Here is a 19,360-nt window from a genome sequence, read left to right as displayed (position 1 = left end):
AAAATGAGGGTGTGACAGTGCCGCTTCAACTTTTACAAAAAGCCGGATATGACGTCATCAAAGGTATTTATCGAAAAACAAGAAGAGCAAACGCTCGATCGAGTCACTTTCGCAGTTCTGAATATTATATGAGGCATCAGATGGACAGGAAGAAATTGCTATTCACAACACAATGAGTCACGTTCACATAAAATTTGAGCCCGGTCACTTTTATAGTTTCCGAGAAAAGCCCAACGTTAAGTTGTGTGTTGCCGAACAGAAAAGGCTAGTTATCTCCCTTGTTTTTCTGATAACGTTCGTAAAAGGCTACAGATGTAAATACTTTGATGTAAAGAATAATCCTACAAAGTTTCAATCACATCCGATGAACTTTGTCAAAGATATAAAATGTCTAATTTTTCCTTTGACGCTGACCTGTGACCTTGAAAAAGGTCAAAGGTCAACGAAACCATCGTTAAAGTGTAGAGGTCATTGGAGGTCACGACTAAACAAAATATGAGCCCGATCGCTTTGATAGTTTCCGAGAAAAGTCCAACGTTAAGGTGGTGTCTACGGACGGCCGGCCGGACGGCCGGCCGGACAGACTAACACTGACCGATTACATAGAGTCACTTTTTCTCAAGTGACTCAAAAATTAAAAAAATATCCGGGGATATCATTCCCAGGAACTCTCATGTCAAATTTCATAAAGATCGGTCCAGTAGTTTGGTCTGAATCGCTCTACACACACACACAGACGCACAGACACACACACATACACCACGACCCTCGTCTCGATTTCCCCTCTACGTTAAAACATTTAGTAAATAAAATAAAAAAATTAAAAAAAATGGGATAGCGGCGAAACGGGATTGCGCCAAAATGGGATGCGGTAGTAAGATGACGCTTGGCCTGTGAAATGTCGCCAAAATGGGAAGGCGGCAAAACGGGATTGCACGTAAATGGGATATTGCGCGAATTATAAACGAAGGAGTAGGCCCTAAGTTTCTCGTACGAGATGTTTACTGGGAGTAAATATTTGGGGAGTAAAAATTCAGTTCCTTGTGGAGTTCTTTTTTCGTACAAGATTTTTACTGGAAGTTTACTCCGGAGTCAATTTTTCGTGGAGTAAAAATTTCGTGTTACACCGGTTCATGACCGTTGTGGTAACGAGCGCACATTGCTGTCTCCATATTGTGTTCCTACGAATCGAAAGTACGATCGCCAAGCCCTTCTGTCATTGAAGGCAACGTTCGATATTTCCGTCTGTCAGCGTCGCCAACGTTCGACAGATTGTACTACTGTTACTCACAAACTTTCAATTTACACAATGAAATGCCAATAACATGCAAACACAACAATGGGAGACGAAGGGAAAACCTACTAGCGATTGAAATTATGCAAACGAACTCACAAATCCCTCACTTTCCGAATGCAAACGCTGCAAATCCGTATGCGTGCGTCGCTGTGTCGAACGTTGGGTTGACGAACGTTGCTGACAGACGCAACAAAACTTGATCAAAAGGCACTAAAAACGATTAAATGTTTTACTCACTGGGTATCGCATTCCTCTTTTTATGGGGGCGAGGACGCCCCCATTCTATACGGATAGTTTAGAGGTTGACCATGGGCAGCGCCATTTTGTTGTGAAATACGTCATCAGTTTGTCTACACAGGAAGTTGTGACATCCGTCACCCTATGGGAGGGGTGACGTCAAAATTGTTCATCTGTAGAAAGTTGTGAAATCCGTCACCCTATGGGAGGGGTGACGTCAAAATTGGTCATCACAGAGTTTGTGTAACACAGGAAGTTGTGAAATACGTCACCCTATGGGAGGGGTGACGTCAAAATTGTTCAACAAAAACATGATAAGTCGCGTTGTGCAGGGTCAACTGCAACAAACTCAAACCGAGCCATTCATACCTAGCTGTATTTGAGTGACTTATATACCCGACATTTTTATTTCTTATTTTTAGCACAGGTGTAGGAAAAATCATGAACCAAAATGTTATTTATTTTCTAATTTAACATTTTTTTTACAAATATGACCATGGTCTTTTAAACATACAGTGACATTAAACATTGTTATGTTAAAAAAAAGAAAAAAGAAAAAAAGCTTTTGTGCACAAATCAGAAAATACATTGTACATTTTACCTACAGGCCAAACAGTGTCTGTTGGCAGCAAAGGGCCCAGCAAGTTGCTATTTTTAGATCGATTAAAAGTTGTCAAGAACAGGCGCTTACATTTGGATGTGTCCACTGATAGTAGGTTTGGTTGTGATCAATCAGAATGATGTAGGAATAAAAATGTATGACAGTTTGGTATGATGACATGTAATTCAAATATGCTGAAATGTAATATTATACATGATATAATATTATTATGGCTGTTGCCATGACCATGAACCCCAAGAAAGGTTTAATGTCATGTAAAATCAAAATGCCAAAATCAAGCACCTACTAATCTGATCTACGGTGCGGCTTGGACCAAATAATTATGGATGGACACGCAACTCGCTCAGCCAGCCAGCGCTGCGAGACTTACAGCGGCCAACTTCGCCGCGGCGCGCTCATTGGCTCAGCATTGAACTTGCGTCAAGGCCGATGCGCGTAGATTCCCAGAATGTTTACTTTCGGTTAGATTCTTCGACAGCATTCGCAGATGTGACTGCCGTTACAGAGGTGAGTAAAACTGACCATCGAAAGGAAAATAAGATTCATATTGGTAATACTAATAACATACTTGCACAAGCATGTATCTACCAAAACTGTATGGGAGCACATAGTTGGAAAGGCGTGGTGAAGCGATCAAATCGAATCGTCCGTCAGCACGCGGTGTTCTTCTGGAAAAGACCGAAACGACATGTGACGTCAGTCGTTCAGCCCGCGAGCGGTGGGATTGGGGGGGGGGGGGGGGGGTTCACATGGTTTGTTTGTTTCAGAACCACACCCATATACACACATTTCACATGTAAACCATTTGTCCGACCCCTGTCGATATTTATCGACTAAGTTCCTTGTTCTTCCTGCAGACGATATGAAGCGGTTGAAACGTCGTTTCCGATGAAAGGCTCGGTTATTTCCGTTAAAAACGAAGTTTGCCGAACGTGTGATTCAGTCTACAGACACCGGTCGGATCACAACAAAAATGTTCATTCTTTGCGATTTTGTGATACTGTTGATGTTACACCTGCTTTCCAGTGAAGAACATCAATAAAATGATGTTCACAAGCAAGAATAACAGACAAAAGCACGCGATGTGTAAAATTAGGCTTTGCTTTTCAAACAAAGCACGTGTTTTTTTTTACTGACAGACACTTTTGGTGGCGATTGAAAATTTTTCCAGAAACGGTTTTATGCTCCCATTTGATATTTGTTCCCTATTTTATCTAGTCAGAGACTAACCTTGTGCATTAATTGAATTAATAACCCCATTATCATAAGTTTTGTGTGTTATTTTCGTGTCTGCTTGAATCACACTTTGAGATGGGGTCATGTGACAGAAGGAAATGGTGTCTGTCAGGATTCACACGTTCGCTTCGAAAAACTCGCTCAAATAATTGCTCAAACACAAACATTTTAGCTTTTATTTATTTTTTTGTATTGCAAATATCATACCAAGCAGAAAAAATTATGAAAATCAACACAGTAAGCAAGTAATTTGAAGGCAAAGTTTACACACATCAAAGAGTCTGATTACCGTGAAACCTGCCTACAGTCAAACCTGTTTATAACGATCACCCAAAGTGGTCGTTATGGGAAGTCAAAGGTGAAATATATTGAGCAGAAACACTCGCCTAGGATCCTTGGGAGTGGTCGTTATGAGCAGGTGGTTGCTTTCGAGAGGGGGTCGCAAGGGCAGGTTCAACTGTACAGCATTTTGCAAGCGTTCACTGTTAGCTGGAAGTGTCTGTGACGGGTGTTCGAGAGTAGGCCTGAATTTTGATGTGTGCGTAAGAGGAAGTGTGTGTGAATGTATACACAGTGTGTTTATTTAAAAGCTTGATATGTTGACTCTTCTGCTGCTAGTTTTTCAAATGATCGATTTGTTAAATGGAATTGACGTGTTAACGATTTATTGACGTGGTATTATTAAAATGATGGAATAGTTGAAATTATTTTATATGTGATGTGTCTGTGTGATTGAGTGAATGTGTCTGTTCATTGTGTGTCTATGCGCGCGGACTGTGTGTGTGTGTGTGTGTGTGTGTGTGTGTGTGTGTGTGTGTGTGTGTGTTTTCACATCCCTAGGTTCACAGAACGAGGATTTCACGGTAGAAATAAATCATCCCACAGAGATTATTGACTTGCATCACAATAGTTCATGGCTTCGTGTGCAGACAAATATTTCATATAATTGTATTAGTACTGCCAAAGTTTTGTATTGTAAAGATTTTAGTCAAGCAGTATGTAAGAAATGTTAAGTCCTTTGTACTGGAAACTTGCATTCTCCCAGTAAGGTAATATATTGTACTACGTTGCAAGCCCCTGGAGCAATTTTTTTATTAGTGCTTTTGTGAACAAGAAACAATTAACAAGTGGCTCTATCCCATCTCCCCCCCCCCCCCCCTTTCCCCGTCACGATATAACCTTCGTGGTTGAAAACGACGTTAAACACCAAATAAATAAAAATAAATAATAAAGTTTCATAAACACATGTGAGAACAACATATGAGAGAACGAAAACCCGGAACGTTCACTCTCTTTTCCAGAGACATCGAGGTAGCACAGCAATGATTCACAAAATGGCGATCGTGTTTACAGGACTAGCACATTCACATCACTGGTCGTACTCAAATGAAACTTTGGCACTTTTTGTGTCAATCATAATTTTCTGTATGCATGCGAAGTCATGGGTTTTTGTGATGTTAGTCAACAATCCTAATTAATTGATTGGAATCCTATGACGGGGTTTTAAACTCTTTTCGGATCATTACATCACATCTGAAAAAATACCTATAACCATCCGAAATTGTACTTAACGTACGTCTTGTATGTATAGGCATAAGATCCTGAAACTTTCAGAAACCAAGAGGACTTTCCCGAAATACAGCGCTTTTTGTCATGGTACCTTCAACTGAATTTGACGCAAACATCTCCCGTTTTTGACTGCTCATGCGACCGTCACGTGCATCAGTAGGAATGTTATTACCCCCCGCGGGTTAGGGGAAAGTATTTACGGATGCTCCCCAGCATGTTGTAAGAGGCGACTAACGGATTCTGTTTCTCCTTTTACCCTTGTTAAGTGTTTCTTGTATAGAATATAGTCAATGTTTGTAAAGATTTTAGTCAAGTAGTATGTAAGAAATGTTAAGTCCTTTACATTCTCCCAGTAAAGTTGCAAGCCCCTGGAGCAATTCTTTTATTAGTGCTTTTGTGAACAAGAAACAATTAACAAGTGGCTCTATCCCATCTCCCCCCTTTCCCCGTCGCGATATAACCTTGAACGGTTGAAAACGACGTTAAACACCAAATAAAGAAAGAAAAAGAAAGGAATGTTATTCCAGATGTGCAAGATAACTAAACAAAGCAAACCGTTCTGGATAGATAGTCGAGTCTCCTGGTGTGTAAAAATGGGCAAGTTGAGCATAATAATTTATGAACTTTTGTCGAGTTTTAATTGGTACGCACCGTACGTTTTATTCAGGTGGATTTTGGGCCGGGTACCCCGATTTTTTTTAGCGGCGGTCACGTGATCCCTTAAAAAAAAGAAATCTTTGATAATGATCCTAAATTTGTGTCAGACAGTCAAGTGGACGGACTGCCTTAAATAACATAGAAAGTTTGAATAGAATAAAAAAGAATTATTGCTTCACTTGGAGCCTGTTCGAAATGTGTTGCAATAATTGTTTGGCACAGTTTATACAACGTGTATGTGAGTAGCTACTTTAGAAGAGTAGTACGGAACGCCCAAATTGACTTTATAACCAGTAAAATCAGCCGGTAAATTTCGGAGAGTTTGAGGCTCTCATTGGCCCAAATTCTTCCGGTATTGTTACGAGGGCCAATCCGGTGCAGAGATACCCGGTAGATTAGCAAATTTACAAAATCTACCGGAAGATTTAACCACCTAGTCAGTTTTGAAGTTCCATAGAGTAGAGTTTTCGCACCCTAACCACGTGACCACTCTGAGTGTCATGTGTCTGTGGTTGGCACCTTTTATGACACATTAATTCAGCTTCCTTGTCACAACTATTTCAAATCGGCTTCGACCATCTTGCGGTATGATATTTGTACCGTACTTTAAACGAATATTTCCCTACAACATATGATATAGAAAATGTGTATACTTTTTTGTGATGAACAGAAAAACGGCGTTAGCGTGTTTGTGCGCGTGTGTGTGTGTGTGTGTGTGTGTGTGTGTGTGTGTGTGTGTGTGTGTGTGTGTGTGACTTTGTTTTTCGCCTTTATTTCCGTCGTTGACAACGAAACTATGCGGAGTTTATGCTTGAGACTTCAAATAATCCTCAAACAACATTATTAACTTCCTACTGACCAAATATGAAATCAGTTATTTCGTTTGTAAACAAGCAAATACACCATAATATAACAAAATACGAAACAAATTTTGTCCATGTTAGTGAAACAGCTGTGTTGTTAGTACTGAATGGCTTTAATCCAGGGCTCCCCAAACTGTGCGCCCAGGCGTCCTGTCCGCACTAGAAGCCGAAATCACGTACTACTTGTAGAAGTTTATTGAGGGGGTCGCGGGGCGACACATATGAAGAGCGGGTCCCGGGACGCACTTCATTTCCGCTATCGTGCGAACTGAAAAAGAGTGTGTGTTTTTCATTAAACAAGTTATAGTTGAAGTGTCCTCTTAGAATATTCTGATGAAAAAGACACTTCATATTAGACCCCGACACTTCATATGACACTATTCGTGATAACAATGCGTTATATGAACACAGGGGGTTTGCCGGGACCATGACATCTTGGAACCCTCTAAACCTCCGCTTAGGGGGTCCATGGACCCTCTAAACATTAAGAGTGGGGGTCACCGGACCCTCTAAGACGGGCGTCCGTGGGGCGCCCTGTTTAATCAGTCTGAGATACCCACAAGGAGAAATGGACACTGAATTTCTTGGGCTAAGGCAAACCATCCTGAACTCAGGTCAAAAATGAGTTACTTCCGGCTTCGGGTCTCAGTCTATGAAACTGGCAATTGCCGTGGACCGATGATTATCAGAATGAAGGCAAACATGCACTCAAGATGTTTAGCACAGCACACACTTCAGACCTGGCTGTGTACACTTCCTGTTAGCTTGGAAGAACGGTCTGACATTCCTCGGTGTGGTCTATCTTGCACAGTCAGTGCTTGCAACTCGAGGAGAAAAGTCTACCGACGGGACTCGAGTAAAAAGGTAAGATTTATATATGTATCTGTGGATACTAATACCAAAGAAGGATACTTTAGTGGTATCTGTGCTTCGTGGCTAAACTAAATTACTGAATAATTGACGCCTGAAAGACCGACCTTGGAGGTGACAGTCAACCAGGTGTATTTCACAACAGTCTCATATTAGCTTAGTTCCAACAAACGTTTTTAGAAACATCTGTACAGTTTATTTGCACATGCAGATTTTTCTTTTTAAACCAAGAATTAACAAACCAATCTTGTTTTATTTTCATTCTGAATTTTGGAAATGTATGTCTATTTGTTTTTGGATTTCTGTGTACGCCTAGATGTATATTGTTTTCTTTGTACGCCTAGAAGTATATTGTTTTCTTTGTACGCCTAGATGTATATTGTTTTCTTTGTACGCCTAGATGTATATTGTTTTCTTTGTACGCCTAGATGTATATTGTTTTCTTTGTATGCCTAGGTGTATATTGTTTTCTTTGTACGCCTAGATGTATATTGTTTTCTTTGTACGCCTAGATGTATATTGTTTTCTTTGTACGCCTAGGTGTATATTGTTTTCTTTGTACGCCTAGATGTATATTGTTTTCTGTGTACGCCTAGATGTATATTGTTTTCTAACATAAAAATATCTACAATTTAACTGTTTAAAACCCCCTTTGGCCAAAAAGCTTTAAATAAATAACATTTAAAATGAAAAGCGGTCACATACAGATTTGCACCAAAATGGCGATAGCTGGAGACCTTCCTTCCAGAAACTCAATACAAGCTTATGAGGCAATGTCAATGTTGACAGACGGGTACAGGTGGTTAACATGTTACTGCATGAGTTGAGTCTAGTCATTCATTGAAACCAATCTTTTGACGTCTGTCACAAACTCACTCTGCACAGACACCACACAAGTGCAGCCATTCGCTCACACTGCTACTGATCAAACACTGGACAAACTCTTCGATGTAAGATACAAAATGATATTTCATTGCCGTCTGAAAACTAAACTCTGAGAACTTGATGGAGTCATCGATGATTTCAAAACAAAGTTAAGATTTAGCTACCAATAATTTACTATCTCTGCTGTCTCTCTCCCTTTGTATGGATTGTCTACAAACTTCTTAGAGAAACATTAAATGAGATAGGTTATAAAAACAAATTTGCGCACTTTCTACAAATGGATTTTGCTGAATCAAATTACATTTCAAATTGCTTTCTAAATGTCTTTCTAATAACGTACTTGATGTCTTGGAAATGTTTTTTTTTTTAGAGTACATTAGTAAGGGCCACTTTTAAAATATTCACATGCTAGTTGAAGTAGTAGTAGTAGTGTGTGTGTGTGTATGTGTGTATGTATGTGTATGTGTGTGTGTGTGTGTGTGTGTGCATGTTTATGTATGTATGTGTGTGTGTGTGTGTGTGTGTGTGTGTGTATGTGTACGAGATGCAACAAGCTTCCAGACAAACGCCCACTTCAATGTTAGATTGTTTGTTTGTTTGTTTGTTTGCTTAACGCCCAGCCGACCACGAAGGGCCATATCAGGGCGGTGCTGCTTTGACATTTAACGTGCGCCACACACAAGACAGAAGTCGCAGCACAGGCTTCATGTCTCACCCAGTCACATTATTCTGACACCGGACCAACCAGTCCTAGCACTAACCCCATAATGCCAGACGCCAGGCGGAGCAGCCACTAGATTGCCAATTTTAAAGTCTTAGGTATGACCCGGCCTGGGTTCGAACCCACGACCTCCCGATCACGGGACGGACGCCTTACCACTAGGCCAACCTTACCACTAGGCCAACCTTACCACTAGGTCAACCTTACCACTAGGTCAACCTTACCACTAGGTCAACCTTACCACTAGGCCAACCTTACCACTAGGCCAACCTTACCACTAGGCCAACCTTACCACTAGGTCAACCTTACCACTAGGCCAACCTTACCACTAGGCCAACCTTACCACTAGGTCAACCTTACCACTAGGTCAACCTTACCACTAGGCCAACCTTACCACTAGGCCAACCTTACCACTAGGCCAACCTTACCACTAGGCCAACCTTACCACTAGGCCAACCTTACCACTAGGCCAACCTTACCACTAGGCCAACCTTACCACTAGGCCAACCTTACCACTAGGCCAACCTTACCACTAGGCCAACCATGCCGGTCTTCAATGTAAGATGTTTAAATATTGAAATAGTTGCTTTATGAAGGTTTTGGAGCAACACTTATTCTCTTTATTTTCATTTCAGGTTACCGAGGCTTTGACCCTTTAGCACAAACACAATCACCATGGCAACAGGCGGAACCCCAGCCCACGAGGAGAGAAGGGAAGCTCTGACGTGTTGTCTTTGTCTGGAGATCTACACCTCCCCAAAGCTGCTCCCCTGCTCTCACTCATTCTGCCTCAAATGTCTGCAGGACTTAACGACATATCTTAAATCCGAGTCCTTCCCCTGTCCTCAATGTCGAGAGCAGGTTACAGTCCCTCCGGGTGGAGTGGCCAACTTCAAGAACAACTTCTACCTCAATCTTCAAGACCTGGACAAAGCACGGGACGGAACGTTGTGTCTGACCCATTCCAACGAGAAACTGGATCTGTACTGTGAAGACTGCAAGCTAGCGGTATGTCGAAAGTGCATGCTGACCGATCACAAGCTTTACAGCACCAAGGATCTGTCGGAGGCAGCCAGCGAAGCCAAGTGTGAGCTGAAACAGAGCCAGGTTCGTCTGCAGAAAGCGGTGTCCTACATGACTGACGAAGTGTCGGCAGAGAGCAAAGAGCTGAAAGATGTGCAGGACAAGAAGGCAGCTCTGCAGGCAGCCGTAACAAATAAGCGCGCCACTCTCGTTGCCATGGTGAACAAGATATGCGATGACACACTGGCTTCCCTCGACACAGTCAGTTGGGAGATTGAGAGTCAAGTCAGCAATGAGCTGGACATCAAGCAGAGCAACCTGGATGAACTGAGTCAACTGCAACAACAGACACAGCAAGCCATCGACAGCGGCACCAGCCTTAAACTGCTCACTGTTGCCAAGGAGATGAGAGAGGGGCGGGGCAGTCCCCAGGCTGTGACGAACCTGACTCCAGCCAAGAGAAGATACGCCTGGCGACCCGTGCTGAGCCGTGCAATGGCGGAAGATACTATGAAGCAGTATATCACAAAGTTCTTCGGCAGTGTCCAGAAAGTCCAGATGGAAGCGGTAGCACCAGAGGTCACGGTGAAAGAGTTGTTTCGCTGTGGAGACGGGGATGACGCGGAAGTGTTCAGTCTCTGTCCCAATGATGATGACACGGTGTGGGTATCGTTTGCAAAAGAAGATGCACCATGCGAAAGATTTGACATAAGAGGAGCCAGTGTAATGACAGATACGACTAACCTCGGAAAACAGTCGTTTAAATGTAGAGGTGGATCAAAGGGTTTCAGCACGACACTGAAAAAAAGAGATTTAATGCAAACGTTCGACAAGTCACAGAAGAGAACAATCTTTTATTTAATCAAGACTTCAGCCTACGACGCTAACATTAGAACAGTCAAAGAAACATCAGAATACCCATTCAAAACAGAACACACACTACTCTTCAGCATCAAGGCTGGAACTCACCGTGCGTTCGACGTGGACAGCAGAGAGCAGGTGTTTGTTGTGGTGGAGGAGGCTCAGGCACCTGGCGGTCAGCGTAAAGTCCTCCTGTACCGCCGTGACCAGCACACTCCCGTGTCCACCTACACTCCTCCCACCGCCGCCTGTCGGCCGTCCGACGTGTGTTGCTACAGGCTGGGGGGCAGGGAGGTCCTGCTGGTGGCTGACGAAGGCACGGACAGTGTCCACGTGCTGCACGTGCGGGGCGATGAACTCAAGTTTGACCGCTACCTGGCCCCGGGCTGTCCCCTCTTGGTGCAGCCCACAGCTCTCAACACGGACACTCAGGGTCGCCTGTGGGTGGCCTGTAGAGGGGGCTCCATCCTTACATACACTTCCATCGAATGAAAAAAAAGTATTTGTTTAAGCTCATGAACAGCCAGAATTTCGACTTTCAAGTTAAAGTGATGTTTCATTCTACTTGATTTCTGAATATGATAGAAACAGAAAGATGTAGAATAAAAATAATGATAGGAGACAGGTACAGATTTCAATGTATGACTCTTTACTTATGATATCGTAAACCATTCATTAATGAATTATCTCTGTGGAGTAAATAAAGCTTTCAGTCTGCCAAAACCGGCAAATGCGATAAGTAACGCAGAGATCCCCAAGCAACTCACCCCAGGTACATGTACTATGTTCACCACACAATAAAATAGCAATGGGGATCGAATGTTCGCACAATATGTACAACATCGAGTTCTTTTGTTTGTTTTGCTTGATGAAGGAATCATTGAGAAGCTGACAGGTAGCCTTGCCATCGGGCAACTACTGAAACCATGCCTTCGGCAGAAACGTATTAGGTCGTGCGGGTTGGTTTTTGATTTTAATTATCTCTTAGTTGTTCCTAACTAAATCTGTTGTTGTTGAAGTAACTCTGGGTAACTGAGGATTTGTATTATATATCTCTTGTTCGTCTGTTGTTGGACTGCTGTTCTCAATAACTGAGGATTTGTATTATATATCTCTTGTTCGTCTGTTGTTGGACTGCTGTTCTCAATAACTGAGGATGCTGTTGTTTTTGCACCGCTCAGTAACTGAAGATTTGAATATCTTCTTTTCGACAGTTGGTGCACTGTTGGTTTAAGCGTGTTTTTATTAATTTCTTGTATACATGTTATATACAGTAACAACATTAAGAACGTTAACAAGCAGACTGCTTATGGACACGTTCCAAAACTAATAATCAATACACATTCTGATAACAAGACATGGCGAACAAGTGATAACTTCAACCCTTTTCTTTCAAAATATTTCATAATATTTTATACAAATAAAGAGAGAGAGAGAGAGCGAGAGAGAGAGAGAGAGAGAGAGAGAGAGAGAGAGAGAGAGAGAGAGAGAGAGAGAGAGAGAGAGAGAGAGAGAGAGAGTGCTTTGCTACATCTATTGCTGTCACTGTTAATATAATATCAGCCTGCACTGTTGCTCTGACTTGCGCTGCTGTTGCCGCTGTATAATATGTACCTCTCAGTTGCTGAAGGTCATTTTGTATATAATATTTGTTCTGTCCAGTTGAACTGATTGTAATGTTTGCATTACAGGAAGCGCTCAGTGACCGAGGCTTGCTGGTGGTGGCGGTGCATCTTTCTTGTGGGTCGTTTTGTAGACTTCAGTAACCTAGGCTGTGTAGCCCAAGGCCCGAGTGTATTCTGGGCCGACAAAGTTGTGACAATCGTGAGGTTGCTATCCAAGGCTGACTAGAGAAGAAAGGGTAAGGTAGCTGACAACCAATCACACGTGTGTTGGTCGCCACACTGCCTTTTGATTGGTCAGGTTGTTGTGTGGTCAGGTGGTCATGACGGGGTTTCAGCATAACTAGCAGCTGATGCAAACTGCTGGCTTGTTGTAGTGGTTGTGGAAATGTTGTGTTTCTGTTGTTGTTGCTTATCTTAAAACTTCTTCTGTGTGGTACTAATAATCCAGTTTTTGTGTGTGCTTGGTGCTTTTGCATAGTCTCCTGATTTAGAAGACTTATAATAGCAACGTATGTTTGTCGTTGGAATCCACAAACAAGAACGGCCAGTTTATTTTCAGACGAATCGAAACATTCACGATTACGTCGACCTATCCGTGCAGTCGACAGACATAAAACAATTAAGGAGTCAAATGAAATACCTATTCTCAGTATACGTTGAATTCGACCTCAAGGATGGCGAGAGGCAGGGATTTTTGCAGGCGTATAAAGTCAGTATTCTCGGATGACTTCGGGTTCCTTGCACCTAGCTGGTTGCCCTTCTGTTGATGACTTCGGGTTCTTTACACCTAGCTGGTTGTCCTTCTGTTGATGACTTCGGGTTCCTTGCACCTAGCTGGTTGCCCTTCTGTTGATGGCTAGTGTTTCAGTGTGGACGGTTCTCTGTAACTGAGGATATATAGTTGTTGTATTGGTAGTGGTTGTACTTGGTCAGTCTTTCCCTCGTTGGTTGACGTCGTGGATGTTGCTGTTGTTGATGCAGTCGATGTTACGTGTGCATCCATTGGTGATGGTATGCAGTCGTTTTCCCAATCCAGCCATGGACATTTTGGGGGTTTGATTGTGGTTGTAGAGGTTTTGTGTTTCTGTTGTTGGTTGTAGAGGTTTTGTGTTTCTGTTGTTGGTTGTTGTTGCTGTCAAGTTGTTCTCTGTTGTATCCTTTCTTCCAGCTTCTCCTCACTGGTATTGAAAAAACAATGAGTTTGTTTGCGTTGTTCTTTCACATAGTCTTCTGATTTGGAAGACTCATTTCAGTAAATTATGGCTGTTCCAGGAGTATGATTTGCGGCTGCATTAATCGGTATTTGTCTTTCTTTCCTTTGTTCCTTCTTCCTTTCATTCTTTCTCTCTTTCCCTGCCTTTGGTTCTGTGTCGTAGTCAGTGCTTGTATAAGTCACTTCAGAGTACAGAGACCAAGGCTAGCGTTTTTCTGTGTGGCTGCATTCCTTTCTTCCCCTTCTATTGTCTTGTTTTTCTGTTTTCTGTCTGTCTGTCTGTCTTTTCTTCTTCCTGTTCGTCTTCGTCTTTCGGTTTTTCTGTTTTTTGCTTTGTTTTGTTGTTCCTTTTACCATTATGTGAAAATCAAGGGTCTGCCTCCTGTAAACCATTCTCTTGAGCACCAAGGTCTGACGAGGGAGGGGCTGAATCATGGTCAGTATATATTGACCAGTTCTCTCTTCATCTCAATTATCTTCACCTGTCCATAAAGTAGACCCCAAATTTGGTCTTATTGAGTTTTAAATGCTTTACATCAGCCTGCCTGATTGAATCTTCCCATGCAAGTTACAATTTGCATCAGCGTCGAACAGTTGTACTTCAGATTCAATGTCCTAAATAATGTGGTTTATTAATTAATTAATTATTCATTAAGATCAGAAACCCGGCAAAGGGGGAAAACACAGATCCATACAAAACGGTTTTCACGCCAGTTGACAGGTGCAGAACTCGCGAGAATTTAAATAACACAACCTTCTTGACTAAGTAAAGTTAAACAAAGAAAAATATGTGTACAAAGTATTAAGAAACCAAACATCCGCGTGAGTTTATTTATCCCAATCGCTTTGCTTTTGAGTAATTCATTAAGAAGTGTGTATGAAAATGCTGTATTCAAATAGAACACTTGTATTGTATTCGACTTGTATTCATTGTATTCTATTAACATTTTATTCAATGTATCGTATTCAAATCGTAAGCAAATGTGAGAAAGAATAGAGGCTGTAATAATCTTGAAAGGCTGGCAAGAAAAGAAATGTCTTTATGATAAAAAGTGTCTTTGAAACGTCGGCTGATTTCACTGACAAAATGTGTACTGTGCTTTGTGGGCGATGGTCACTGCTTAGTGTAATGTTGTTGGTGTTGAGTGCGAGAGAGTTTATACAGCAGCACAAGCACACGTGAACATGAGGCTGATCCAGTTCAACAGTGTAATATCAAACAAAGAAAGGCACAGATCTGTGGTGTGAAGTCGTTGGACCTCGTGCAGACATCGCATGTAAAGTTCCCGGATGTACATCTAGATCCTGCGCAAAGATGCGCAAAAGCCTAGGACACTACATCCCTCCTCACCTCTGAATAAAAACACATTTGTAAAACTCCGTTGAAAGCAAAGCTGAAAAATAAAACAAGTAATACATCTCTGACCGACACTTAGGTGAGATAGGATGAAGTGAAATTAAAATAAAAGAAACGCATGCAAACTTTAAATTTTAAAACTAACAAATGAAGCAAAAGTCATTTCGCAAAATTGAATCCGCAAAGGTCATTCATAGTCTTGCAAGTACTGTGGCAGACGCCGCACCCTGGACGACCTTCTGGGTAAGTCAGGCGGTGGCTCAGGTGACTCAGGTGGGCAGGTATCAAACTGTGGCACAGTGGGTTCTACATCTTCCGGCTCTGCATCAGGACTGACTTCGGGCGGCTCTGCATGAGGAGGCATTTGCAACGGGATCTTCTTGAAGAACGAGGAGTTGCGTGTGACCTTGCGACCCCCTCCATCAGCAGTGACCATGGACCCTTTGCGTGAGGTCACTTTCATGGGGGTTGGAGAGTAGTGAGGGCAGAGTTTGTTTTCTGGGCGCTGTCGGACGAGAACTGGGTCACCGACTTGAATGTCAGGTTCTGTAGCTCTGCGCTTCACATCAGCATATTCCTTCATCTTCTTTTTGTTGACTTCATCCTGAAGTCGGATCTTCTTGTCAAGCTTTGTAGGGGACGTCTTCTTGCTGATTTCAGGCAGCTTGATTTTCATCTTCCTGTTGAAGAGCGCTTCAGCGGGGCTCACCCCAGTCGTGCTGTGGGGAGTTGCACGATAGTTACGCAGAAACCGATACAGTTCCTGCTTCCAGGCTTTCTTCTCCACTTGTGCTGCCTGGACGGTCTTCTTGATGGTGGACATGAAGCGTTCAACACCTCCGTTTGCTTGAGGCCACAGAGGTGTAACTTTGCGATGCTGAAATCCCAAGTAGTCCGCAAACTGTGCAAAGTCATGGCTGTTGAAAGGCGGACCATTGTCGGACTTGACAATGTCTGGGACGCCGTGGCGAGCAAATATTGCATCAAGTTTTGGGACTGTAGCCTTGGCGCTGGTCGAAGTGAGGATTTCAACCTCTGGAAACCTGGAATAAGCGTCAATAGCAACAAGGAGGTATTCTCCAGAGGGGAAAGGTCCACAAAAATCAATGCTGACTTCGGACCAGGGACGATCTGGAAGGGAGGTCATCTTGAGGGGTTCTGCGGGGTGATCTGGGGTTGTCGAGAGACAAGCAAGGCAGGACTGGACTTTCGTCTCGACAAGACGATCGATGTGAGGAAACCACACCTTTTCTCGTACGAGCTGCTTCGTTTTGACCATACCCTGATGGCCTTCGTGGGCAATATCGATTGCTCGTGACTGTAGGCTTCTAGGGATCACAATTCTACTCGAACGCAGGAGGACGTTGTGTTCGTCACTGAAGGAAAGTTCATCTCGGACAGTCTTGAAGATGTTGAACGAAGTGATGTCAATGTCAAAGTCATGCGGTGTGCACCACTGTCCGGACTTGAGAGCTCTAGTTACTGCTTTGAGCGTTGGGTCAGTTTTCGTTGCTTCAGTGATTTCTTGCAGAGTCATGGCCTTGGGGACAGTGTGACTCAACAGGAAGCTGATATATTCGTCTGCTACTTTAGACTCATGACGTGTAGTAGCGTTGGCGTTTTCAGTGGGATGACGACTGAGATAGTCAGCTGGGTTGTCACTCCCAGGTCGATACTTGAGAGTGAAGTCGTACGCTTGCAGTCGAAGATTCCATCGTTCGATGCGACTCGAGGTTCTTGATGTGGGCTTGTTGTAGATTCCCTCTAGTGGCTTGTGATCTGACAACACTGTGAAGTGATGACCGAAGAGGTAGAGATGATAGTGTTCGCACGCCCAGACGACTGCAAGGGCCTCTCGCTCCGTTTGAGAATATCTGGACTCCACGTCTGTCAGCGCACGGCTGGCGTAAGAGATGATGTGTGACATATGCTTGTCGCGTTGTGTAAGAACAGCTCCGATGCCGAAAGGACTGGCATCCACCAGGACCTCTGTTTCAAGGTTGGGGTTGAAGTAGGACATCGTTTTCACTCCTGTTAGTTCAGTCTTAAGGCGGTTGAAGGCGGCTTCTTGGTCTGGACCCCATGTCCATTCCACGTTGCTCTTGGTCAGATCTCTCAAAGGTTTTGTGATGTTGGCGTAGTCAGCGATGAAACGTGAGACGTAGTTGGTGAGACCGAGGAAGCTCCGGACTTCTTTGACGTTGGTTGGAGTCTTCATGTTTTGAATCGCTGTCACCTTCTTGGGGTCTGGGGAGACGCCCGTCTTGCCGAATATGAAGCCGTAGAACTCAATCTGATCCTTGTTGAATTCACACTTGCCTTTGTTCAAAGTGAGATTCTTCTCCAAGAGCCTGTCGAACACCCGTTTCAGCGCTTGATCATGTTCTTCTTGGCTCTTGCCGTAGATGAGGATGTCATCTGATGTGTTGAGAGAGCCAGAAATGTCTGTCAGCAGTTCAGCGATGTGATTTTGGAAAATCTCAGCTGCAGACGTGACACCAAAGTTCAGGCGTTTGTAGCGGCGAAGCCCTACATGTGTTGAGAACGTTGTTATGTTGCGCGATTCTTCATCCAACTCCAACTGATGATAGCCAGAGTTAAGGTCAAGCTTGGAGAAGACAGTGGCTTGGTTGAGCTTTGACAAGATGTCGTCAATCGTAGGCATGATGTGACGTGTTCTCTTGATGGCTTGATTCGGAAGGCGCATGTCGACGCAGATGCGAATCTCTTCTGGCTTCTTCGGCTTCGGTGCGACGACGATCGGAGACACCCAGGGCGTTGGGCCGTCTACCTTTTCAATGACATCAAGCTGCTCGAGTCGTTTGAGTTCAGCTTCAACTTTCTTCCTCAGGTGAAAAGGGATTCGACGATGAGGTTGCGCTGTGGGCTGAACTGACTCATCTACGTAGAATTTGACCTTGACATCTTTCAGCTTCCCCATCCCTTCAAAGAGTTGATGAGTGTCTTCGACAAGATGATCAGCGACCGTTTGGGGTGGTGCTGATGTTGATGTGGCAAACGTGTAGTGTAGGAGTTCAAGTTCTTGTGCTGTCTTTGCGCTGAGAAGATTTCCACATCTGGCGTGTGGTGTTGACTGAACAACAAAGAAGGTCGTGGTGACCCTGGTCTTCTTGTACGACACTGTCGTCTCGAAGGTTCCTCTGACCTTGAGCGGCTGGCTGGAGCCGTAGGCAAAGATGTTGGTGGAGGTTGGCTTTATTTTCAGCGCTGGGGCATTGATTTTCCGGAACACGTCGTCATCGAGGATGTTCACTGATGCCCCCGTGTCGATGAAGAAGGGAACAGACTCCCCGTACATTTGAAGGTTGACTTTGGGCGTCTTGCTAGTGACAGATGAGACCCCATAGGCATACTCTGACTCTGAGCGTTCTGAGTCTGACGAATGTTGACTGGGTGAATCTGCCCGTGTGTTGATCATGCGAGCGTCGTGCGATGCGTTGGAACGACCTTGAGGTTTCGAGCGACAGACCTTGGCAAAATGTCCCATCTTCGAACAAGATCTGCATTGTTTGTCGCGAGCGGGGCAGCTCGTTCTTGAGCGACAATGACCTCCACACCAAGCGCAAGGACGAGAACTGGTTGTGCCTCCGTGTTGGTGTGACCATGTCTGACCACGGTTTTCTTGAAACGGCTGCTGCTGACTCTGAGTGTTGCTTCTTCGTCCGCCTTGCTGGGGGTGCTTGTTTCTGTAGACTGCATTCACAGCCTCGTCAGCTTCCATTTCTGTTGCTTGTACGTCAGAAATTTCAAGTGATCTTGCTGTCTTGAGAAGATTCTCTAACTCCATTTCATCTCGCAGACCTCGGCGGCGCAGGCGTGTTGAGGTGCAGCCTTGCAAGATTTGACTCTTGAGTTCACGATCTGTGTTGGTGAAGTCACAAGTTGCAGCAAGAAGTCTGAGTCTTGTGCAAAAGTTGTCAACAGTTTCACCAGGTTCTTGTTTCATCTGACGAAATTTGAAAACCTCAAACTCAACATTCTTCTTTGGTTCAAAGTAGGTTGATAGAGATGTCTTGACTTTGGCGTATGAATCATCAGCATTGCCCTCATCTTCTCCCTTCTGTGCAGCCGAAAATGATTCAAAAATGTCAAAGACTTCCTCCCCAGCATAGTGGAGCAGTAGAGCTTGCTTTCTGGCACCATCAGTAATGTTCATTGCTGTGAGCAACACTTCGAATCGTTTCAGCCATTTCTTCCATCTTTGGCCTACTGTGTGTTCAGTGGAGGATGAAAAGACAACAAACTTGTCGAAAGTTGGAAGAGCAGTAGCCATGTCGACAGGTGCAGCAATATTTAAGTCTAG

General features: G+C 43.6%; 2 protein-coding genes and 1 long non-coding RNA gene across 4 annotated transcripts in view; 2 read left to right on the top strand and 1 right to left on the bottom strand.

The window, feature by feature from the left end:
- The window catches only part of LOC138975143 (ESF1 homolog), a 48,869-nt gene that overhangs the window by 12,331 nt on the left and 17,178 nt on the right, over positions 1–19,360 (top strand). Inside the window, exon 3 of one of the 2 annotated variants that reach the window (XM_070347805.1) lies at positions 4,442–4,605. The exons of the other annotated variant lie outside the window; for it this stretch is intronic. The gene's annotated coding sequence lies outside the window, so the exon portion shown is untranslated. Of the gene's footprint in view, positions 1–4,441; positions 4,606–19,360 lie in introns of those variants that run through there. 2 annotated transcript variants of the gene reach the window in all.
- Positions 9,603–12,319, top strand: LOC138975145 (uncharacterized). The gene has a single exon (XM_070347806.1). The coding sequence runs from the start codon at positions 9,633–9,635 to the stop codon at positions 11,331–11,333; it is 1,701 nt and encodes a 566-aa protein (XP_070203907.1). The 5' UTR covers positions 9,603–9,632; the 3' UTR covers positions 11,334–12,319.
- On the bottom strand, positions 13,167–13,415 carry LOC138975147 (uncharacterized). Its single transcript, XR_011458524.1, has 2 exons — positions 13,297–13,415; positions 13,167–13,210 (listed from the first exon to the last, which is right to left on the bottom strand). It is a non-coding gene; the product is annotated as an uncharacterized lncRNA (long non-coding RNA).

Source organism: Littorina saxatilis, linkage group LG9, assembly GCF_037325665.1.
Source record: "Littorina saxatilis isolate snail1 linkage group LG9, US_GU_Lsax_2.0, whole genome shotgun sequence".
NCBI lineage: Eukaryota > Metazoa > Mollusca > Gastropoda > Littorinimorpha > Littorinidae > Littorina > Littorina saxatilis.
Note: the sequence above shows the minus strand (reverse complement) of the source record. Positions and strands in the feature narration are given on the sequence as shown.

Excerpts from the sequence above, each read along its gene's own strand:
- LOC138975145 (XM_070347806.1), top strand. The coding sequence starts at position 9,633 with ATGGCAACAGGCGGAACCCCAGCCCACGAGGAGAGAAGGGAAGCTCTG.